Below are 25,618 nucleotides of genomic sequence, written 5' to 3' on the forward strand. Positions count from 1 at the left end.
AATCAATAGATGATGTATCTTTGATAATATCACTAAAACAATTTTCGAATTATATAATTTAATCATTAGAAATAAATTTGTGGGTAAATTTAAATAATTAATAGATTTTACTGCAAATTTATTATGTTGGTAATTTTGTCCACAATATCCACGAATCTTTTTGTTATTAAGATTTTTTTATACTTACAAATATTAAATTTCATAAATAAAATTTATCAATAATTTTAAAATGTTTATTATCAACAGATTTATCCAGTAATAAATCCGTTGATAAAAAGAATGACGAGTTTTTTACTCAAACTTCTATCTAGATATATGAGAGGCCAAGCCTCTTTATCTTCATCTCCTCTTCAAGTCAAAACCACAACACCACTCACTTAAAAATAAACTAAGGAGGTGACCAATATTGTTCCTAGGTGAAGAAAGCATCATTTCCTGCTCTTCTACAAAGCACTCCATCAATACGTCATCATATCCAACATCTCTACCACGCCCATATCCTCTCCAAAGCCCTCTTCCTCACACTGCAGCTCAACTTTTAGAGTCTTCGATTTTCCCTACGAGTCCCTTCTCTAGGTTACACTCAACCACCAGGGACACATCGTCTTCCTTAACAATAATGAATATATCATCTCTAAGTTCAAGCAGTTGTCTCTTAAGCTGAAAGCCTACAACATCCAATGCACCACCAAAGTCTTTGACTTCCCCAAACTTCTCTCCGAGGACAGTGTCCAGCTTGAGGCCGTTTATCGACCCATCCAAAATCTCTTGTTTTACAAACACAAACTCACCACCAATGATCCTCAACCACATATATCACCAACCCATAGTGCAAAGGTCGACAAGACCCGCTTCTTCATCCATGATTTTGGAAAAGTTGGCAAGAGAGTTTTCAGCGACAATTTTTCCTATCAAGTTGTTGTCATTGTCACATTGACGATTATCCGAAACATTGAGTTGGTCAATCTTAAGAAGACAAGTTTCAACTTTCTTTTAAGACTAAAGACCTAGAACTCACACAAAGCACATGAAGAAACTAAAATACAGAGACTGAAGAAGTCCATATCAAAGAATTAGTGGAAGAAGAGAAAAGAGAAAGGATGAAAAACATGAACCTAATCGTGATATTTATTGATGAAATTTTTCTTCAATAGTTATCAAGAAATATAATTTTTTTTCACTAAAATATTAGTGATTGAAATTTTACCAACAAAATTCAATTCATCGAATGTTCATCATTATCCATTGATCTTTTATGTTTTCGCTAGATTTTGGTACTTGTTAATATCTGTTTTTATTTTTATATATTAATGTCATAATTTTTTTTAAGAAACGTAGTTTTAACATACACTTTAAATGTTACAATTCATCTGTGATGACGAGACTTATTTTCCGATACATTCTTTTTTTAACTCACCAAGATATAATGAATTGTTTGGGAAGCTTCTGGTAGGTTGAAGTTGAAAACATGTAGAGTGCTTTAGTTTGGGGTTTTGATTAAAGAAGTGGGAAATGGAGGGAATAAAATGGATTAACCTTAATATAAAATGATGTTTTGAGTGTGTAGCTGCCGACTTATAAGAGAAAGAGATAGAGAGAAGAAAGACGTAAGCGTTAAAGCGTGGTTCACGAATTGGTTTGGTAGTAACCAAACATTTCATTTGTTATTCCCGTTTTAGCGTACCAAGTACTTCCCTTCCTTTCATACATTTTTCTTACTTCACTCACTCTTCAATGTGCTCCTCTTCTTCAAAATTCACACCGTCCATTTTCTATCATTTTTCATTCTTAAAAATATCTCTCCATTGCTCCATCCTTTATTCTTCTCTACTTTAACTGCTTTGGACTTTGACTCATCGATAATACATTTTTACATTAATTTGATGTTGAATATAAAGATAAAATTGTCATAAAAAATAAAAAAGTAAATAAGGATAGTGTGAAATGAATTAAAAAATTTAGATGATTTTTTATTTAGAATTACAAAAATATTTAATTATATGTTTAATTAATTTAATTATAAAGCAGCTTATGCGTGGTGCTTCTACTGACATTTGTTGGGTCAGGATCTTGTGGTTAGGATGCAAAATTTATTGATTGAAGACTTTGAAAGGGTTCCACATGTATGAATGCAGAAAAATAAAGATAATAATTGACTTTATTTCTCTGCTTTTCCTTTAGAAAGCAAATTTTAACATGGTAGCCGATGATGCATCATGCATCCATGACATGGGATGCATACTGGCCTTTTCTGTTCAAAGACTATTAAATAAGATGGGATGAATATTTAATGGTTATCAGACCTTCTTCCCATCAAAAAAACACTTTTTCATAAAAGGAAAAAAATTACTAAAATACGAAAAACTAAGCAATGAAGAAGAGGAAAATTGTAATAGAAAAAAAAATACCGCAGAAGCCAGAAGTAATGTTGGTTTAGTGCATAATTGATATTGGTCAGGAAGAATAAAGCTTTCTTACCATACATGTGAAACGCGATGATTAGTCAGGAAAAATAAATGATGATGCAGATGAAAGCTATTGATCTGAAGAAAAAAAAATAATGAAAAACAAGTTATTTTAATTTATTGAAAGAAAATAAAGAATTTGAATAAAAAATTGATTAATAGGTTATTTTAATTGTAGTTTTCTAAAGTATAAAAATTTTGTTATAAAAAAATTAATTGAAAAGTAAAAAAATGAAACAGTACTTATTATTATTTTTTTTCAATAAAAAGCAATATCATTGAAACTTTTTTTCTCATTTCACATTTCTTTTTTTAGAAACTTTTTCTGTAAATCTTCACAAATAACATAAATCAAATGGATCCAATTCTTCTAAATTATCTCAAATCAATTTTCACAAATCGTTACCTATTGCGAATAACTCCTAAAAAAATTATAAACCTGTTGTAAAAGAGGATATGCATAATTTATAGACTTAAAATTTGGCATCTAGAAACAATTTAAATCATTATTATTAGTTACAAATATACATTGAAATTGGAAACTTCCACGTTGTAGCCGGATTTTGATTTTAGAAATCTGTGCAAAAAAAAAAAGGTATTATAATGAATAAAATCTATATTAGTTGGGTGAAGATTGTAGTTGCAGAATAAAATATTGATGAAAAATGGGTAACTGTTGGGAAAATTAGATAACTAGCAATGATTGATTCTCCCGAACAGCAGGCTCAAGTAAAAGATGCTGCGCAGCTCTTTCTTCCGGGTCGTAACATTATAGACAACATGTGAAATTAAAATAAACATGATTCATGCTCTGGTTTGTCGATTTGATAAGGTATTGATTAGATTTGATATACGAAGATGCTGCTTTATGATCAAGGATCTACAAGTGGGGGCAAATATATAATTCATGATTCTCTTGTTTTCGTTTTATAATAACTATGTATTTTATACCCTCCATTCTTGTCTTACATTAAAAATTTGCCCGTTTATGAGTTAAAGACTGATCCTTTTATCAATATGAAGTGATAAAATCTGTATGGATCACATTTGCTGAATTGGACTTATTTCTTCATAATTAAATAAAATTTATTACAATAAAAAAAGTTGGTGATAAGTATGAAATTATTTAATTTGAATGGTAGTGTGGTTGTTGTGATAAAAAATGAAAAGTAAATAGTGAATGATGGGCACGAAGAAGAAATAGATAATAAAATGACGATAAAAGGAATAGAGTGAAATGGGAAGAAAGAGAAAAAGATGCACGAATCAAGGTGACGTGTCGGACAGAGACAGACAGCTACGCCGGCGGGTCGGCAATTTTGGGCAGAAAAAAAAAATGTTTGTGGGTGTGGGACCCATTGCGGCTATTATCTTCTGCAGCGCTGGGGAACACTCACTCTCTCACAACCAAAAATGAAAGACACAAAGGTTAATCATATAACCCCAATCTAGAATAAATAATATAGATTCATGCACTGCTTAAATATTTAAATATCTCTATTCAAAATTTTTAGCTTGTGCAAATAAGAGTCACCACTATCGTAGTCCATGTAAAAATAATTACTAGAAGATCAATCGCATAAGAAAAAACGAAATGTTAAAAAATTGGTTAGGTGTGGGCGGCTGCTGTCCTTTATAATAATATTATTATTATTATTTGTGCTGATTATAATTTTAAATTTTTTTGTTGTGCATTGAGGTGACACCTTTTGTAGAAAGGGAAAAGAATAAATATCATAAAAAAAAAAAAATATATATATATATATATATATATATAAAGGCACATGCTACTTTCAATCCTCCATTCCACACTCTCCTTCTCAGCGCGTTCAAAGTCGAAAACTAAATTTCGTAGTCTGAAAAGTACTGGATTTGGAATATTTGACCATTCTACCCTGTCCTTTAGTAATCATAAGAACAAAAACCATAATTAAAAAATATATAATATGACTGACATTAGAATATCTTTTGTATATAGAAACCAATACTTTTCAAAAACTTTCGTTTAAATTTTTATCTACTCTGTTTAAACTTAACATGTATAAATAAGATGCTTCTTCGTATTTATTAAGTGTTTGTAAAAAACTAAATAGTTCTTAAACTTAAGGCTATGTATGAGGGCTATTGCTTGTTGGTATAAATTTTAAATTTAATTATAGAGTGAAAATTGTGCTTAATCTTTTTTCTAGGCTTGGAATGATGAAACATTGAGTTTTGATTATATATTTGAATTGGAAAGCTGTGAACAGTAGCAGAGTTGACCCATTTTATATGCAAAACTTACAAGTGAATTTTTCAACAATTAAAACAGAAGTAAGAGATAGAAAGGAAAAATAATAAGAAAATGAAGGAAAATCTGGTTAAAAAGAGAAAATGGTACATTAGTTGATTGTTGATGTGGGTGTTCAGAAGAGATTTTTGAGTATCTAAAGTAAAAAATGCAAGGAGAGAGAGATGCACGTGGCATGTGGTTCTGGTGTGGAGATGGAGAATGATGAGGCATTTTGGCTTCTATCAATAAAATAATAGCAATACGCGGTGGAAACAATAATTACTCATTTTATATTCAAACTAAGATCAAAATTAAATATAAATAAGGCTGCGTTTGTGAAAGTTATATATGTGACTAAATGCGAATGCAAACATCATTAAAAATCAACACGTTTTCCACACCTTACCTATTTGGTTACCCAAACATTCATTCATCTAAATTCTGCACAGAAAAACCTTTCACACGCTAAAACAAGAAAACGAATAATTATAGTTAACATTTAGATCTTTTTACAATCTGCAAGACGCTATATCGTCGACTTCAATCCTCAAATCCGAAACATTTCGTTATTCATGTTTGAAAAAACGTTGTGAGCTCAAAAGTTCAAAAATGGGTCTGCAGAATTACGAAATTTGTCTCACCAAATGACTGTGTAACCATGCTATATATAGTGACGCGGCAAAATTGCAAAGTTCTTAGATATTTATGATTTGTTATTTGAATTTATATTTTTGAATAAACTATATATTCTTTGATAGTTACCATGATACTGTTATCATCATGTAAGTGATGACTTTCCTATTTAGAAGAGTTTGTCTCTACTTGTGAAAATTTGAGCAATCTACTAGTGAGAGGGGTCATGGGTTATTATTACCACCATTGTCACTGTCAAGGACAAGTTGTTTATAGAAAACACTTGGAAGGTGGTGAATATTACTCTTGCTTTTTCTTTTGTAGAATATAATAATAATAATAATAATAATAATAATAATAATAATAATAATAATAATAATAATAATATCGTACGTACCCCATGCTGGTGTGCCTTGTTGTAATCAAATGCAACTGCACACAATTGTTGCCCCCCACCTGCTTGTGAAAAAGTTTATTCTTTGCATGAATGAAGCGGTGTTGCTGTAGAGTGTGGTATTGTTGAAGGTGAGTGGTTTTGCATATGAATTGAAAACTATGTTTAATAGTATATGACGACAGTAGAAAATGTTAGTGGGGCTGCTTTATATTTGACAATCATGGTTTCCACTATGAGCTGAAAGTGAGGCTTGACCGTTGAGTGATATGCAATTGGGTTTTGGTTTCCTTTTGTTGAACTTTCAGGTAACTTTATTTCTGCATAAGGGTGTATTTGGTTTGACGAGTAAAGGCTAGAATGAGATAAAAAGAAATGGCCTAAAAAGGAGGAAGCAATGAAAATGGAGGAAGTGATGTAACAAAGATTTAATGATGAAGTAATTGACTTTATAAAAAAGCCAAATGATAATTCTTTATAGGACCTTTGAGGAATGTCTGTTCAGCTGCATGGTCATGGCTGAATGAGACAAAAACTAACACGATCTCCTACTGGCCCATCAAACAAAACAACTTTTGAATTCAAAACACTGCCTTAGAAGAAAACTATGAATGGTCCCCGCTTTTCATTTCAACTTCGTACCCAAATTCATCACCATCATTCAATGCTTCTGCTTCATCACATGAATCACGATAACGACCATAGTATATATATTTCATGTCTATTAAACAATTTAGCCGTCCATCATATCAAGTGTGAAACTAAAGTATGCTTTTTCAAATATTTCATGCCCTATATTTTTTATTCACATAATACTTTTTCCCGTAGGTTGTATATCTAGGTAGGTACAATATTATCTATCTAATGTCAAATCTAGTAAATGTTAAACAACAAAAACTAGTTAAGTGATTTATATTATTCTTTTTAAATGTTCCAAATGTTTGAAATACATAACCTACTTGGTGAGTCTAGCCAGTAGGGGCTATATGATTTGTAAAAAGTCTTATAAGTTCTAGAAATACTATATTTTAACCATATATATATATATATATATATATATATATATATATATATATATATATATATATATATATATATATATATATATATATATTAATGATTTGTAAAAAATTGTCACGAGACACAAAAATTAGCTAGGTAAAGAAATAAATAAAATATTTGAAAAGATAAAACCTGAATTAAAAGTATTAAATAATGCAAAAGGTATAGCATAAGATGTATAATAAGAAGAAAGTGAGAAATAAAAGAAAGTTTGTTAAAAATAAATGTTATTGGTGATTTAATGAAGAGTTGTGGAAGTTAAGAAAATGAGAAAAGAGGAAGTTAATGAAATGAGGCGAAAGAAAAATTGACTTGGTGGTTTGTTTAGAAGTGGAAGTAAAGTGAAGGGAAGGTTGCAATAATTATTAAGAGTGAATGTGATTTAAATTGTAAAGAAAAAGATGGGCATAGAATCTATGAAAAAATTGGTGTACGCGTAAAAGCAGATAGTATGTTCTTGACTTTGTGGAACCTAAGAGCCCACTTTCCTTTTCTATTATGAATATTGCACATTTTCGTTAATGGGTCCTACGAATCTCTGCCTCGGATTGCCTTCATCCAACAATCTCTTTAACTAACAACTCTTTTTATCAAATACTATAAACACAATCAAAAGTATTGCAATTTAGGGTTAAGAATCTTGTAGGTCCTTAATTTTGGTGATTTTTTTTTTAATTTTAGATTAATTTACTCTTTTATTTTTAGAATTATGTGAATTTAGTTCTTTTAATCAAATTTTGTTAAATTTATTTAAAATTTTAAATATATTTCTCAACTAATATTAAGAAAAAGTGTCAAATATTATAAATAACTCCAATGTTATTACAGTATACATTTGAAACATAAAATAAACTTAATAAAATTTGGTTAAAAATACTAAATCCATACATTTTTAAAGTTAGGTGACTAAATTGGACGAAAATTTCAAACAATGACTAATTTCAATTTTCACTTAAATGTAAAAAATCAAAAATATATTTAATTCTATAATTTATACTAAGACTTTCATGTTAATAAAATTTTCAAAAAAGTTTATTAAAGTTATTTTGGATGTAAGACGGAGTTAATAATTGTATTTACATTACCTTCATTTTTATTGTTTGTCTGTTACATATTGAGGATACATGCAAAAAGTACCTCAATGTAAAATCAATAAAAAAATTTCGCAACTCAAACATTAATAATACCACAAATACAATTATCTATTTTCTTATTATTCATATTTATAAATTTTGGTATGACCTCTTGATTAGTAACAACATACTTACAACCTAATTATAAAGAATTACATTTTACTAAGTTGTTTAGTGTTATGGATACTAACTCTAAATTATTCAATTCAACTTCATGACTGATCACTTACAGGTAACTCAATTTGTTTCATCTGATTTTTCAATATTGAATCAATTGTGTTAACTTTTTCTACTTTATTTTACATTTTACTCTAAAGGTTATATAAGCCAATTTTTTTCATCTGAATAAGATGATTCTTTTTATTTTCAAATAAAATTTCACCCGTATAATTGTTTGAGATTTGATAGTTATTTATAAATAGATTAAATCAGATTATTACTAATAAAAGATGAATGTAGAAACAATCAAACAAGTGTAAATATAAGTAACAATGATTTAGCACAACTAAATTAAGATAATGGACAGTAAAAACCGTGAAATATTATAAAAGAATTAAAAAGAAAAGTGTAAATAAATATTTAAAATAGAAAAAAAAATGAAAAAAAAATACTAAAATTGTATAATTCAAGGAGATTTGAAATCCAGAATATCATGTGCAGATATAAATTGAAGTTAAAGAAAAGAAAGAACAATTTAGAATGATTAATAGGAAATCAGTAATTGAAAGCTGGTAATCTCTATACCAAGAAAACGGTTTGAGCATTGATTGAGAAATATTCGAAACAATGGGCTCATGACGTGTTCATTCACTATAACATGATCAAATGGGAAAACTAAGATTTCATTCACTTTTTGATACGATAGCAGGGTATTATTCACTGAATTCAATTTTACTTTATATTTCATTTGACTGGAATTAAATTTCAACAATTATAAACATTTCCATGTGATAAAAATCTTTATTAACTTTATGAAAAAATTAGTTTATCTATCAAACTATAACATAAAATATAGATTGCTTTAACCATCACAAAAACAAAATTAAATATTTATATGATGAACCGAATTAAAAGATCTGTAAAAAACCGAAGAAAAAAAAGAGTCACTACTCATGAGGTCATTTTTGTCACATTCTGTTAAGAATGACAATTGTATTTATAAAGATTATGTTAAAAATATATACATATATTAGAATATATATATATATATATATATATATATATATATATATATATATATATATATATATTTCAAAATTTACAGTAAGAAATACATTCCAGAATTTACAATATAAAATAAAATACAAAAATTGTATTTCAGATTATTAAACACAAATAACTAAAATTATAGTTAACATATTACGACCATCAATAGCCTATCCCAAGCATAANATATATATATATATATATATATATATATATATATATATATATATATATATATATAATAGTTAAAATTAATTTGTATTGCTATAACTAATGTACCAATTTCAACATACATAATATAAATAAAGTACAACATATTGAAAAACTTGATCATCACTGAATATAGTACAAAATAATATGAACGTTGGAGGAACTCCTGTTTTTTTTTTTTTAATAATTATTTATTTGTTAATATATAGTTTTTTAATTTTTACTATTTAATAGATTTGTTCGTCTTTTATTTAATAAACATAAAGTTCATTGTATACAAAAATGTTTATATCACTTTTTGTCTTATAGGCTAAATTAACTAAGTAGATTAAGTCAGACTGAATTAAAATTCTAATATTTTGATTATTACGTTATTAAATTCTATATAATTAAATTTTTTAATTTTGTTTTGTTTTTCTAATTTGTTAGACATATTTGTAAAACACATTTAGATGTTTAATTAAATAAGTTTTTGGTCAATTTGTTGTAATCAATAAATATAATATTTATGATTCACCTACATCTTTTCGAACTACATGAATTTATAATGATGGTGGGCTTTGGATAATTTTTGAATTTGGTATCAGGTCCAATTCTCTTTTAATCGTGTTTGGTTTTCATAATCACATTATTAATGTTATAATTATATTCTTAATATTATATTGTCAATATTTAATTTTGTTGAGAGTTCGTCAAAATCTATTGTTTGTAATTGAAATATCCTTTTATTTATATTGGAGTTACTCATGACCTTATTAAATTTCACGGTTCAAGTTCTCGAATTCGTGCTTACAATTTTAAAATTTCATCTTATTATTGACTTTAAATAGTACATATTTTGTGACTCTAATTTAGGAACTTGATCTTAGTATTTACTAATGACTTGATTTGTACAGAAATATTTTTTTTTATGACTAGGTTATAATACAATAAGTATTAAAGTCAAATTTTTAATTTTACACTAAATATTGAAGTTAATTATTGGTTAACAAAATAAACTAATTATTTATTTTAACTTTTAATTAAATAGTGAATACTCAATTCAATACTACCTGCATCAATATAAAAAATATATTGAAAAAAATTATTTTAAATGAAGTGATAATGATTATACACTAACACAAATTCGGCAAGTCAAATCATAACATAGAGAGTTTAATTCTTAATATATGAATCATGCTAGAATCTATGAAATAGAGTTTGTTACTTTTTTACATTTAAAGTATCTTTTTACTTTTTTCTAGAATTCTTAGAAAAACGAAATTATCAATTTACTCATATGAAAATGTCAAAGTTGTATTTATGCACAATAGAACAAATTGACACACATATTTAATTAACCACAACCCTGTTTCCATCTCTGACAAGTTGTATTAAACACAAATAATGACAGACATAAATAATGACAGTTACTTGTAATCTGTGAGAAAAAAATAACATTTCATGGTGTATGATATGTAATCTGTGAGAAAAAAATATACATGTGATGTATTTAACGAATATTCAGAAAAAAAAAAAAGAAGAAAGTGACAAATAAGTGTTTGGTGCAAAACCTGGTCTTCCACCTTTGAGATATTTGATGGATGAGGGCACGGTCAACAACCAAACTCCACTATGATCATGGTGACATAACATGCCCACATGTTGCATGACGTGTGAATACACAATGATGCTTGAAATGTGAACAGGTTTTGCCATTTATTCTTGGCTTCTAACATGTATTGAGTAGTTAATTAATTAATTAATAAAAAAAGAAAAGAAAGAATGAGATCGGTGCGCCGCCGCAGTCAATGAAGAGTAGACTGCGCCACCACATAGAGGACAAAAGCAGAGTTATAGCGAAAATGACAAACAGAAAGGAAGGAGGAAATAGAGAAGGAAAGACGAAAGAAAAGAGCCAATTAGGTTTTGGTGTGTGTGGTAGTGTATGTCTGCAAAATGTGTTTTTGCGTAAAGGAAAGAGAACAAAAGGAGATGTGTTGTGTTGCGTGTGACATTGTAAGAGAGAGCAGCGTGACGTGTGCGGTGCCGACAGATTCGGTGGTGATGGGGCTTCTCACCAGAAACACGCCACGTTTTGCTCTTAGCATGTGGGTCCCACAAGGCACCGCCCCATAATAATAATAAAAAAACATAGTAAGAGGAAAAAGAGGGACCACATGGAAGAAGGGTCAAATCAGACAGGGCAGAGAGAGATAGAGAGTTGTGTTGTGTTGGTGTGAAATGACGGCCGGCTGGGCGCAGGTGGAGCAGCTTCAGTGCTGTTTTATTTTATTATATAAAATAAAGAGTAATGGGTGGTGTTGAAGGAATAGTGAGTGGGGGTGTTGCGTGTGGGGATGATGGGGTATTGCACTTTTACAGTTTTGCGTCTTTTTGTCACTCAACTGTGTGCTCATAATAGTTTTCTGACAACTGGGTTTGAATAGGTCACATTCTCCCTATAATAATATCACTGCTTCACCTCACAAAAACCCAAGCTAACCCCTTCTCTCCTTTTCATTAATTACTCTCTTAATAATATCACTTTCTCCTAATTTTTTTCTTTTATTATTTATTTATTATCAATGGGCACCCGAGAGAGAGGGAAGGAAGGAACAATCAATTGGGTTCCTTCACTTCCTTCGGTCACATCCGTAGGCTTATATGCATCTTTGTATAGTTTCATCCTATAAATGTTAACCCACCTCATACACCGCACTTTCCTTCTCCTTCTCCTTCTCATTTACTATATTTTTTCTAAATATTTTATATTTATCAACTTTTTACTCATTTTACTGTTAATAAAAAATTAATATTCCTAAATAAAGTGTACAGTGTCTTTTCTCACTTTAATACTTTATTTAAATGAAAAAGTGGTCTTTTCAAAATTTAATTTTCTCCTTTTTAAGTTGGTTTTCTAGTCGAGTCATTCTATATTAATTTTATCATTTAAGTTTAGTAATTTTTTATTATGATAATATTTTAAATAAATTCTAATAAATATCATGTATATAGTTCATGTTTGTACAAAATATTTTAGAGATTTTTAAATTAAAAGTGAAAGAGTTACAACATTTAAAATTTAAGTTTGATGTCATCTTATTTCTTTAATTGAAATTTCCATACTTTCACTACTGTTCAATGGTTTTAAATTTGGTTTGTAGTTTCTTTTTTAGTCAATCCAATATTAAATTTAAATGTATATTCTAAATTTCAATTCAAAATTATTTATTAAACTAAAACAATCTAATGCCAGTCAATTAACCCGTGAGTAGTCTCCCATCAATTCATGTGGTCTGTGTTTATAAATATGAACCAATTTTCAATGATATTCTTCAACACTTCACATGAATAATATTTTCTATCATAGATTATTTTAAGTGCTTACTCTTCAAAATACAGTTCAAAATATTTTGGAGATCATAAAATAATGTTTTGCTCTCACTAGAGAAAATTATTTAATCCCTTTTGAGGGTGAATATTAATACTTTTTATGTTTGTGTGTGGATTGTCAAGTAACACAAGACACTGATTTATTGTGTCTTAAAAACGCATTACAATAAATGCAAGATATAGGTATGGCTAATTAATTACTATACTTTTTGTTGTCAATGAAATGAAAGTATTGTTAATGTTCCATAAAATGAAAGTATTGTTCATGTTCCATAAAATGAAAGCAATTGAAATTCTAAGAAAACAAATTAAGATATATAAGAACAGAATCAGAAAAAAAAAAACAACAAAAACTAAAGCAATAAATATTGACATGGAAAGCTGCTAAGAATGGACACGGAGGAACGCCAAGAAAGAAGATGCAAAAGGTGAAAAAAAGTGTTTAGCACAGAGATCGAGAAAAGTGGAGTTTTAAAAGCCGGCATGTTAACAGTGCGGTGGTGCCTGATACCTCAAAAATGCAGTACTGCTTCTTCTACATCACCATTTCTCCATTAATCACTGTTTTTAGTTGTGTTCTGCTACTTATCCAAACACTAAAGTTAAATGCACTATGTTAGCTTTCATCAACATCCTATGCAGTGTGGGCCAAACCCCAACACTTACACACTTTCCCTCTCATTGCATGCCCATTACCCTGTTTACTTCCAATCATTTCCTGTTCACCAAAAACAAAACATAAAAAAACTTACCCATTTTACAACATAACCTTTACATTTTATAATAATTTAGTATTTTATTAATACAATACATATGCTTTATATTATAATAATTTAAACTTTGAACTAACACACATGAAGCATTGATTAAGATATTTCCAGAATTTGTTGACAGTAGTTTCATATACTAATACAAGTACAGAAAAGTATATAGAATAAGTGAAAAAGGAATATGAAGGAAGGAGGTGAGGTACGCGCTTTGGGAAGCGAATGGGTCTAAGGGGTGTGGAAAATATACGCTGCAAAAATGATAAGATGCAGAGGTCTGACTAGAAAAGGAATGCCATAATGCTGATACCCACACGCTCGCTTTGCAGTTCCCGCTCCCCCCAGAGAAAGCACTCTCACGCGCGCGTCTCTTGTCACGCTCGTCCTTTCACTTTCCCAGGTGGTCCCAACCGCATCAACGGTTGGCAATCCCTCCTCGCTTGTCTACTACGCCGCCCAACATTCCAAAAGCGCCAAACCAAAATAAATTAACCACACTACCAAGACAACCCAACATTGCAAAACCATAAAACTTTCAGACCACACAATCATGAAAAAACGGTGAATATCTTCTACTAACAAGATAAACAACTTTAACTGGATCCGCAAACTAACATAACATAGTACTACCGCTACTACAAAATACAAAATTCGTAGAGTCATTGATAAGGAAAACAAATGTATATACAATATCATAGCGTTTTTCTTCCATTAACCTAATGTTAGATAGACTCACATGGACAGATAGATACGATGAACGTACGAGGCTCATAGTAAAACCTAAGCAAGGTGAGGGAAAATTTAAAAACATACAAGATAAATTAGATACGAGGGAAAGCAAAACGACGACGTAAAAAACCTAGTCAGAACTCGGACCAACAACTCATAGCCACAGCGGTGGAGGCTCGTTCAAGTCGATGGGGATCCCGCGCCGAACCAGTCCCAAAAACGACGCCGTCTGTGAGCTCTCCACCACCTGAACTCCACCACCGAGAGGAACGCCGGCGTCAGGGCGGCGGAGAGCGGGGGCGGTGGCGGGGGGAAGAGGTTGTGGCGGTTCGATGTCTTTGAGAACGGCGGTGTGGAGGAACTCGGTGAGGACGAGGGTGCGGGAGGGGACGTTGGGCCAGCGGTGATCGGAAGAAGGGGCGTTGAGGTCGAGGCAGAGGGCGGGAGCCGGGGGAAAGTTGGTCTTAGCCTTGGCGCCGCGGAGAGAGCGGGCGGCGCCGTCGTAGGCGAGGGCGGCCTCCTCGGGAGTATCGAATGTGCCCAACCAGACACGTGTCTTCTTCCAAGGGTCACGTATTTCGGCGGCGTAGCGTCCCCAGGGTCGCTTCCTGACGCCTCTGTAGTGCCCCTCGCGAGAGCCCGAAGAAGAAGAAGACGCCATCATGCAAGGAAAGGAAAGTACCAACTCAAACTCAAAAAACGTAAATGAAAAGGGAAGAAACAGAAGAAATGAGTATGTGTGTATATAAAAGTGGAGGGACCCACATAACCTCCCGTAATTGTCGGCTGGCCGGCACCACCACACTTCCCTTCTCTTTCCTCGGTTTGGTTTGGCTTTTGGTTTATATATAGACGTAGAGAGAGATGCAGAGAGTCGCAAATTTGGATAAAAGGATTGGAGCCGTTGATGTGGATGAGAATCGGAGGGTTGAGGATTGAGATTGTGGAGCCGCCGCCTGATGAGACGTGTGGGAAGGAGGAGTGACGTAAGCCCTAGAGAGGGTTAATTAAAAATGAATGAGTTTAATGAGAGTAGTAATGTGTGTGTTTTTTGGGATTGAGATTGTGAATGGGAATTTGAGTTGACGTAATGAAAGGGAAAGGGAAAGGGAAAGGATGGGATTGGGAAGAGAGAGTGTGGGGTTGGGGTTGGTGCTGTGACAGAGACTCCCACGTGGAAGAGTGTCTGAGTTGCAGGGAACAGGTGGTGTTGGGCCACTCTCTCTCTCTCTCTCTCTCTCTCTCTATATGGGCTTCTCTGATATCTATTTGGCGTGTTTGACTCTGTTGGGCTCTGTCCTTTCTCTCACTTTAATAACTCTTTATCTTTATTATTATTTTCTTCAATCTGTAAAATAATTTAAATAATTAAATAAATAAATAAGTGAGAGTGAGTGAGTGAATGCCAGGGGTTCAGACTCACTGCACCAAGCAGAAGGGCACAGTTTATATGCCTACACATACAACAGATACGGATGTTCACGTGAATCCTTTTTCTATTTACTTTCTCTTTTCTTTTTCCTTTCCTTCCTTTTTCTATTATCACACTACTCTTACATTTCATTTCATTTCATTTCGGAATCCAGTTATTCGCTGCTCCTCCTCTTTCCACCACCACCACAACTCCTTTTACATTATTATTTATTTCTTCTTTTTAAACTTTGCCTTTTCGTTTCGCTTTCTATACTCACTCTCATCATCATCATCATCTTCATCTTCATGATATGATTTGATATATGATATGATATGATAGGACTCCAACTTTTTGTGTGCTCCCTCCCATTTTTTTCATTACCCTTCACTTTCTTCTTTCTCTCTATCAAACAACATCCCTATCCCTACTACTTCTGTCTTTCGTAACGGCGTCATGTTCTGATAAAAAAATAAAATGGTATTAACCTTTAATATTATATAGAGGCAGCCATACTTTAGGTAAAGTTTGGACCAGTGGACCTAAGATAGGGATAGGACATGCAGAGTTAGAAGGTTGAACAAGAGTCTTCCAAGACAAAAATAACTAACACCACCAAAACAGACTCCTAATAATTTAGTCCTCGTCTCAATAATTCAACTCTTGTATCACAAATCCAACAATCATATCTAATCCTATATATAAAAAAAAAAAAACTTATATAAATGCCTCATATATGAACTCTATTTCAAAATCATTTTATGTATTTTGACCTGACGTTAAACTCTCTACAAATATAGTATTTTCTTTTACACATGTGATAAAGATCTCATAATAAGAGTAAATATGAGCTAACGAGCCTACAAACAAAAAAAAAATATCAACAATATATGTTAATAATGCATTGTATTTTTATTATTAAAAAAAAAAACTGAATTGAACCAACCATCCCTGTCTTCACATTACGATTGGAGAAGAAGTGATTCCAAAAGTTTGAGAATCAGGTTGACTGAAATGAAATGACGTACTATTGCAGAGTCCATGCGCACAATTTAATAAAATGAAACGTGGTACGTACTCCTACGTTTTACACTACTGTACACCATATTCATGTAAGTAATTTAAATTTCTCTTTCTATTATTTTTTAAGTTTTACTATTGTTTCATCATCAAACTTCCTATACTTTTTTAGTTCGTCATGACCCAACATTATTCACTTCTTTCTGTTATACAATTTAAGAATGTCGGTAATTGGACACCTCTAAAATTTTATATATATCAATTTAGTCAAGATTTTAACCCATAATTATATAAATTTAATCAAAATATTGTACCGGTTTAACCAAAGTGTTATGATTTTAAAAAACAATAATAATAGGATATCATGTGTCTCTATCATAAAATAATAATGATAAGATATTATGTGGCTCCATCATAAAGTGAAAATTGATTTTCTTTTTATGAAAAATTCAAAAGTATACTGATTTAAAAATTATATTGTATGTAATGTTTAGAAGTATTGCAATTGATATACTGATTTAAATATTATAATAATTTAACTAAAACATTGCACTTATTTAACCCATATGTAAGAGTGTATAACGAGTGTGTCCTAGATGAAAATGTACGTTTACTATTTTTCATAATTTAGTGGCTTAAAAATAAATTTGACGAAGTGTGCTACAATATTATGTTTTAAAAGAAAAAAAAAGGAGAAACATAACTGAGAATTCAGGAAACTGTAGGATAAAATTCAGATAAATGGAATTAGTACATTGAGCCATCTCTTCATGTTGTCTTGCATTCTATTCTATTGATTTGCCGAGGGGCACTGTTTGTTGGACCTCTCTGGTATATAGTCTCTTGGGCTTTTGGCCTTTAATTCTGTTGTAGTGCTGCTAAAAGAATGACCCCATCGCGTCCAAATCAACTCGGCTAGCTTGCTTCGTGTTTCTAAATACTGAAATACGTAAATGTTAACAACAAAGTTATCTTCATGAGGGAAATACATTTAATCTCTACAGCCGAATATATTAAAATCATTCAAGTTTTAACTATGTTGCTTTAGAAAAATTAGGACTATTTTAAAGTGATTTAATTTATATAATTTAAAACTTAACATGTGATAATATGTAATGATCAACATTTATTTTTCATAGAAAATATTGTCAATAAATACCATATATATATATATATATATATATATATATATATATATATATATATATATATATATATATATATATATAAGCTCACATTTAAACCTAATCATGAACCATAGATCAAGAAATCTAGACCAGACTAGGATAGGTGAGGGTTTTATTTGGTACAGTGACTTGTTTTTCTTATCAACTTCAATTCAGATACCCATTTTCAGCTTATGCAAAATTGGCTATTCGGTGGGGGATTTTTTTCCTTATCAAGGCACAAACATCCATACCGCCTATTAAAATGATCTGCAGATAACATAAATAGGATACACACGAAAACTGTGGCAGGCATTATGTAAATTGGAACTTGCTTTTCCTACATTCATAGAACATTATGATTTCTATTTGTATATTAACTTTTAAATTGTTACAAAATCCTCTACTAAATAGAAAAAAGAAAAAAACATGTATAGAGTTCAAACAAAGTAGGAACTAAAATGTAAGCATGATGTACAAATTTCTGATTTACAAATTAAGAGGGTTCCCAGCTTGTAAGAAGTTATTTAAGGGGGCTCAAAAAACTGTTGTCAATATTTGGAGAAGCACGCAATGGGAAACACCATCAGAAGATCGGATTACTCTGCAATTAGTGCCACATAGGTAGGACTATTGATTAAAAGAAACTATTTAAGATAGGAAATAGAAAAAAATAAGAAGCTATGATTGTGCTTAAAATATACCAGAAAAATGGGATATCATCGTGAAAGCAAGATAGGCCCATTCTCCGAAGCAGTGTGAGCATTGCCATAATTATTATTGTTATTATGCCTTGCCATCTGGATGTCACGTGAAAATTGGGTCCTAGCTTTCGCATATGGAGCTGCCCTTGCTACAAAAGAAAATCAAGAGTATAAATCTTTCATTCAACGTCACATATGAAGCGACACATTTCCCTCAAATTCAAATTTCTTTATCCTGGAAAACTACTGCGAAAAATAATTTATCTGTTTGAATACGTTAAGATTGCATATATAGTGAGAGAATAAATCGGACAAAAATTCCACATCACATTGTTTTCCGAGGACAAGGATCAGAAAATTAAAAATGATTATTTTGATCAAGAAGTGTGACATTATTAATACATTTATTTCTAGAAAAAAATATTATTAATTTTTTATCCATTCCCTTTTGGGAGGAAATGATCAGCAAAATATTTACTAAATCTCATAATGGTTTCGTAGTGTTTATTTCAAAGTCTTATAGTAATTCGTTCTCTATGCAAATTTACGGTTAGAAAACTTCAAAACAGACAATAAGACACTGGTCTTGCACTCGTTTATATTAATAACAATTTTCAAAGCTCAATCTGGGTAAGATTGCTAACCCAAACAATCTTACCCAGAACCGGTCTGATTTTGGTGCAGTTAAAAAATCAACAATTTCAGAAGCCGTTATAATCGGTCATGAACTGTTGTAACAAACAGGCTCAACCCAGTCACATTTTATTAGGACAACTATAACCCATAAATCAACATTCTTACCGGCTATTTGCTGAACTCGGAGGATATTCTGCCGCCGTTTCCACCAGCAAACTGAACCAATGATAAGAAGTAGGAAAGTAAAAGAAGCACCTAAGCCAATACCAACTTTAGCACCGGCAGAAAGGTGAGGTCCACAAGTGGGTAATCCAGGTATGCCACATAGACCTGCATTATCAGTAAAACTGCACCCATCCACAAGTGCAGATTTAGCAACCTTAGTCACAGAGAAAGTGGAGGAATGGCAAAGAGATATGCCTCTTCTCCCATTACATACAAATATTCTTTATATAGTTTAACATTTGACAACATACTTAAAGCTTGCCCCGTGTAGAAGTCTTCCTCCTAGAGTCGCTGGTACCCTTCCAGACAGGAAGTTCCCATTTAGGTTCCTGCATGAAGACTGCTTAATATTGATTTGTCGTTTATTATTTCTCATATTGTCAAGCTAAATACATAGAAATCTTACAGTCTCTGTAATGATGTCAATTGTCCAAGGCTTTCAGGAATCGATCCATTGAAAAAGTTGTAGGATAGGTCACTGCACGTGTACATGCATTCAGAAATCATATCACCATGATAATAGTCAAGCAAAGATTCAAACCTTCACATAATTTAACAGTGAAGCTAAATAGCAAATCTCCAAGAGGTTTAAACCAAAGCATGAAGAGGCCGAATCACAAAAATTACATAAGAGGAACAGTTTCTTTTTCACTTTCTGTTTGTTATTTATTTAAGAGGTTTTGGAACAACACATGGCTTGGTCTAAGTAAGAAATCCCGGTAGTCAGTAGGAATCATGGAGAGTAGGTGAGGACTACAAATGTTTCTTGTGAAAAAAAGTATAAACATAAGTCAATACTTCATGCTAAGTATATTTTGTCCCACAGTCTTACTATGTCACGCCAGTAATGCCTCTAAGGCTTAACTCACAGAAATGTTTTAGATAGAAGCTGATAAAACTTCTAATACACCTGTCCTGAAGATGAAAATCACATATTGGCATTGTACCATGTATAGAATGACCTGGGAAACAAAGATAAATAAATTCATGGTTAAATAAGCTAAGAACAAGAAATCACTTACAGCACTTGCAAGCTAGTTATTGTTCCAAGTGGGGATGGAATAGCCCCACGAATGCCGTTTCCACTCAAGTTTCTGTGATGCACAAGCACAATAAACATAAGGAATATGAAAATGAACATGCTCAATGTTAGTTTATCTTGGGGAATAGTGAAATAAAAATAAATAAATGAAGTGAGATCAATTATTCAATGTCACTATATCAGAAATTCTCAAGCAACTTGTCATTTAATTATCAGAGCTTTATTGTGTTATCAACTATCAAGCATGATTCATACATATATGCAATGCCAATTGCCATGAAACAAATAATAATGTTTTCATGAAAGAAAAATCTATTTCAAACTCACAGGATTTGTAGATTATGCAGTCTGGAAATGTCATTTGGCAAATAGCCCTTCAGACCTTGATTGCCAAGACCCCTGTTCACAGATACAGCACCAAGTCAATAAGATATCGAGATAAATATTAAATACAGCTTTCAAAGAAAAATGCAATGGTTTCGGAACCTAAAGCTACCAATATGAAGTAGAGTGGATTTGTAAGTACATTTTGACTAATGAATACAATCAGGGCACAAAGAAATTTAACAAAGAGGAGGAAGAGGGCGGGGGGGTCAATGTAAGGGTCACTCCCTCAAATAAGGAAATATAAAAAGGATTATTCGTGTGTGTGAGTGAATTGGTCTTCAAATGTTAGTTATCAATGTGAACAAAGACATACTTATAAACAAAGTCTTATGATTTCATTTTTTTTTATGGGATTCATACTTCGAAGCTCCGATGCTAAAGAAATGGTTTTTATTCTTGCTTTCGTCGCAAAAATAAAGAAATAAGAAAGAAAAAAAAAAGGTCAAAGAATTAACACGAGGAAGATGGAATTAAGACACCACCACAACTAAATACACAATAAAAGCCTAAGACCAAGGACAATAAGAAATTACAGTCCATCAATGACCCATTTGCTGCTACTTTTGTCTAATCTGCAATCTGCTCCAGTCCACGGGTGTTGCTGGGGAACACATGGATCACCATTCCACCCAAACCTGGGAGGAAGCCCCAAAGCCTTCTTCAACGTTTGTAAAGCCATAACTAGAGTAAAAGAACAATAGTCAAGAAGCAAACTTTTATAAGCATTTGGATTAACAGAAATCACATTGACTAACACCACATAAATTAGACAACAAGTAGATGCAGCAGTATCATAAAGGAACAAATCAACACTAGGCGGCTTGAATTTCATCCTTAAGAGGAAGAGGAAGTAAGAACAACAGCAGTAATTGGTTAAGGAAAAGTATGATAGTGCATAAAAAAGTAGCAATGAGTAGCACACACCATGGTCAAAGTCCCAAATAATTGAGTATCATGAAGAATGTTAAGTAACATAAGGGGAAAAAACGACCAGAAAATGTATAATTATATCACATATAAGTTCCTAAGAATGGAATTATCATATTTATTGGCTTAAATCCGAACAACATCCAGATTGTGTTTGGTTATTATAAAAATTCATGTTGAAAAAAATAGGGCACTGCATGTACCTTCATCTGATAATGTTTTTGACTCAGCCGTTATAACCTCCAATATCTCAATGGCACTTATTATGGCAAAACTACCTTTTATTGGGCTCAAAGTTACAGTCAAAGTTCTCCCATTAACAGTAACAGTTTTATTAAGCACAAGAGCACTATAAAGATCCCCACTCATTTTCACAACGTCGACATTTCTAAAAGCAACATCTCCATTTATCATAATGTCAAAGACTCTTTGTCCTGCAGCAGTCACCGAGTTATCAATCTCAGCAAAATGTAACCAAACAGAATAGTTTTTGTTGGGATCCACATCCAATGTATATGTCAAATCAGGCTGGCTACTAGTACTGACAAGGGCTGATCGATAAAGAGTTTCGGGATAAAAGTTTGGTGGATGTGAAGCCTGTTTGATTCTAGTCTCAACAGATCTCGGGTGATCAGAATCCCCACCAAAAGTTTTAATATGCTGCCAATATCTGTCCCCTCCCCGGGGATCTGCACCATAATCCACACCAAATTTTGACTGTCCAAATCCACAACTCAATCTTTTGACTGTTCTAAGAATTACCCCTTGATTCCAATCCGGTCCAAAATAATAAGCTTTATCATCAATTTGAAGAATTTCAATTGAAAGAATTGCCGGATCTCCGTGACCTGTGCCATGGAAACAGATTGATACCGAACCATCCATAAGAAATACTTGGGCTTCAGTAAATGCTTGATCATCCTGATTGGTCCAACCTGATTTCAAAGAATATATTTGTGTTCCTTGAATTGAGATATCAAATAGAGGTTCATCGGTAACTGTAGTGTGTGCAACAAGTCCAAAAAAGATCCTGATTGAGTAGCGCCCTTTGGGCACCCTGTTAATGTTGTAGCAATTTGAAAGACCTTCAGAAAAGGGGAAATAACGTAGAGTCTTCAGAGGAGGGGCAATGTAACTTGTCGTAGACGCATTGGTGGGAATACCTCCTGTATAACCAAAGTCTTTATACCAACGGGTAGTGGTTGGTTTTGTTTGAACATCATGACGAGCCCCACAGCTTATGTGCATGCCATATGGCCCTGCAACGAATACAGTGTCTCAGAAATTTAAATCAACTCAAAGGGGATAAACTGTTAAAAGTAACAAAGTCCTAATCCACTGGAATGTGCAAGCTATCATGCTGGTTTCGTTGGCACTGGAATTCCCCAGTAGCAATTACAGTGCAGCCAGCAACGACCTCTTGATATAAGTCATTTTGTAGTTTGTCAAAAGATTGCACGCTCACACTCGCACAAAAGCATAATTTTATATTATCTCTACGACGCTGTTCGATTAAATGCAACAGTTTGTGCACCATACAACCGCCAATAAAGCATTTTCGTGAACCATGATAACTTATTAAACTGGCAGAGAGCAAATCCAGGGGAAATGCTCAGTTTCCCCCAGTTCTTACTAAGAATAGAACATAAAATAACAAAAAAGGAGTTAAATAAACTAGCTAGTTTTAAAGCTTGGAAATGCTCAGTTTTTATGCTTTTAGGATCAAAGCACTGCGCTACGGAGAAATGTCTGTCATGAACAATTCTAACTTGACCAACGCGTCCGGCCTATACTATACTGTATGCAAAATGTTAAGTTGCGAGAATAATTTGATCATGTTACTGAATTTTCCCATTTTCCCCCTCTTTTAAATCATTCAGTGTTGCCTACTGGCTCTGTCTCATACTATGACTTCAACCCCAAAGCCCATTAAAAAAACATAACAAGATGCGGAAAACTGCATCATTTTGCCTTTCTCTAATCCATGAGCAATTTATGGCACACCAGATGAAATCAAATTCTACACCACTCAGATTCAACTATCAATTCCACGACGCACACGCGCATTTTCACCTCTGTTACTTAATTCAAAGCAAACCAAAACAAAATCCTTATCAACTCAGCTTTAAACTTCAATGCAAAATAGAGAATCTAACCTCGTTGAGCTGCACGCGTAGTAAAGACAAAGCATAGGAAAAGCGTCCACAGCAGAAGGAATCGAAACGTTGCTATGTTCGCCATCTTCGCTTTTCTTCCTTCTTTTCTCTCTCTCTCACATCCCAACTTTTCTAGAGAGAGAGAGCGCACGAACGTGTCTGCACTTCGCAGCAACACTGCACAGCAGCAGTTGGAAATAGAAATTCACATTCACTAGCTACTACTTCGTTTAGTTGACCCGTGAACTAATGAAGGAACAGCTGTTATGGTGGTACTGAGCCATATCACGATTAATGCAGGCGCGAACCATCACAACGGTTTTAATGGTCATTAATGGTTCAATATTAATTGACGTGTGAGAAAGTATGGTAGGTCTGAACTATGCGTGGTTACTGTTCGTGGGTCCGCTTTTTTGACGGCTAGATTTGAGTTTAGGGGGAGTGGGTGTAGCTTGGTCCTTTGATCAAAAGCCTAGTTAATTTTTGTAGATGCATGTGAGCCCCACTTATTTTATCTCAGGAAACAAAAAAAAATGAATGGGTTTCATTTGATGCATTGATAGCTCCTTGAGGTGGATTCTGCTTTTATGTTGCTGTGAAACGACAACAGCAACGTGAGTGAGTGAAGAGAGAGAGAAAGAGGTTAGTTTAGGTACATAAAGAATAACGGTTCATGGAGGAGAAATGTCATGTCAAATAATTACTATTAAAATATGTTACTGAAAGGAAATTACGTGATTGGTCTTATAGGGAATAATCTTTTTATTCTTCATCGGACGGTGGAGAAGAGGTGGATGGTGTGTGGACTTTGAAGTGTTTTGACATTTAAATAGGACGCAATCATAGGCGAACATCACTCCCATCGGACGCAGCGCATTGGATAAAGGGTCAAATTTCAAATGAATCCTTATGTCACTTTTCTCCCGTCTGATTTTTTCATTTTGTTATCAGGAAAAGTTATTTTTATATTTTAGACTAATATATACATTCTTCCTTTTCTACATACAAAAAAAAATAGTTAATACATGTGAAAAGATGCAGAATACTGTTTATGTAATTCTTTTAGTAAAAAATTAATAGTATGGTAGAAATAATTTTTAATACAGGGATGACTTTTTTTCAATGTTTGTAGTGCTGTAATAAACAAAAAAAGTGGAGAGAAAGATTTTCAGAAAAAAAAAAAGTGAAAAACAAAATATAAAGTGCTAAACTTCCATTGTGTGAACTAGTCCAAATAATTATAACGAGAATGAATTGACCAGTAAATTCTAAATATTATATTCTCAAACCAGGTCAAAATGTTTTAATTTTTAATATCTTTTTAGAAAAATCTTCTTGTCATTTTTTAACACAGTTCTCGGAATGTTTTGTTTTCTACATGGTCGTTTAATATTTGAATGCTTCTTTTAGAATATTGACACATCTTTAATTAATTTATTGTTTGATTTTTAAAATAATGAATCTTTTGTATATTTTTTTAGTTATAAACAAGATTTTGTAAAGTCGTGTATAAATTATATGATTTATTTTCAAATGTTCTATTTATTTTCTTAATTTTTCATCTCTAAAAGTCAATAATTTTAGTTTGTTTAAGTTTAATGATTATTTAGACTGTATTCTATAAAAAAACGAGTTCTTATTTTTATGAAATGGCAACAAGACATTTACTTTTTTAAAAAAATGATTATATGATATTTC

At 32.2% G+C, this 25,618-nt stretch overlaps 2 protein-coding genes across 3 annotated transcripts; both read right to left on the reverse strand.

The window, feature by feature from the left end:
* Positions 1-13,589: 13,589 nt before the first annotated feature.
* LOC106775349 (ethylene-responsive transcription factor 12) lies at positions 13,590-15,081 on the reverse strand. The gene has a single exon (XM_014662461.2). The coding sequence runs from the start codon at positions 14,908-14,910 to the stop codon at positions 14,401-14,403; it is 510 nt and encodes a 169-aa protein (XP_014517947.1). The 5' UTR covers positions 14,911-15,081; the 3' UTR covers positions 13,590-14,400.
* Positions 15,082-17,293: 2,212 nt separating this feature from the next.
* LOC106776128 (putative leucine-rich repeat receptor-like serine/threonine-protein kinase At2g14440) lies at positions 17,294-24,203 on the reverse strand. 2 transcript variants are annotated; one of them, XM_014663464.2, is made up of 10 exons: positions 23,921-24,203; positions 21,968-23,023; positions 21,371-21,518; positions 20,778-20,849; positions 20,431-20,502; positions 19,815-19,886; positions 19,660-19,737; positions 19,349-19,530; positions 18,548-18,696; positions 17,294-17,617 (listed from the first exon to the last, which is right to left on the reverse strand). In XM_014663464.2, exons 1-9 carry the CDS (start codon positions 24,003-24,005, stop codon positions 18,563-18,565), a joined length of 1,899 nt encoding a protein of 632 aa, XP_014518950.1. In that variant the 5' UTR covers positions 24,006-24,203; the 3' UTR covers positions 17,294-17,617; positions 18,548-18,562. The 2 variants fall into 2 exon arrangements, with proteins under 2 accessions (XP_014518950.1, XP_014518948.1); XM_014663462.2 differs by lacking the exon at positions 17,294-17,617 and adding an exon at positions 18,135-18,447 and having other exon boundaries at positions 23,921-24,200.
* Between the last annotated feature and the right edge of the window lie 1,415 nt (positions 24,204-25,618).

This window comes from Vigna radiata, chromosome 10, assembly GCF_000741045.1.
Source record: "Vigna radiata var. radiata cultivar VC1973A chromosome 10, Vradiata_ver6, whole genome shotgun sequence".
In the NCBI taxonomy this organism is placed as follows: Eukaryota; Viridiplantae; Streptophyta; class Magnoliopsida; order Fabales; family Fabaceae; genus Vigna; species Vigna radiata.

Excerpts from the sequence above, each read along its gene's own strand:
- LOC106775349 (XM_014662461.2), bottom strand. The coding sequence starts at position 14,910 with ATGATGGCGTCTTCTTCTTCTTCGGGCTCTCGCGAGGGGCACTACAGA.
- LOC106776128 (XM_014663464.2), bottom strand. The coding sequence starts at position 24,005 with ATGGCGAACATAGCAACGTTTCGATTCCTTCTGCTGTGGACGCTTTTC. Across the intron at positions 21,519-21,967 it reads AAAAACATTATCAGATGAAG|TTATGGCTTTACAAACGTTG; the intron begins GTACATGCAGTG and ends CTTTTACTCTAG. Across the intron at positions 18,697-19,348 it reads CCGAGTTCAGCAAATAGCCG|CAAGGGCAGCTCCATATGCG; the intron begins GTAAGAATGTTG and ends TTTCTTTTGTAG.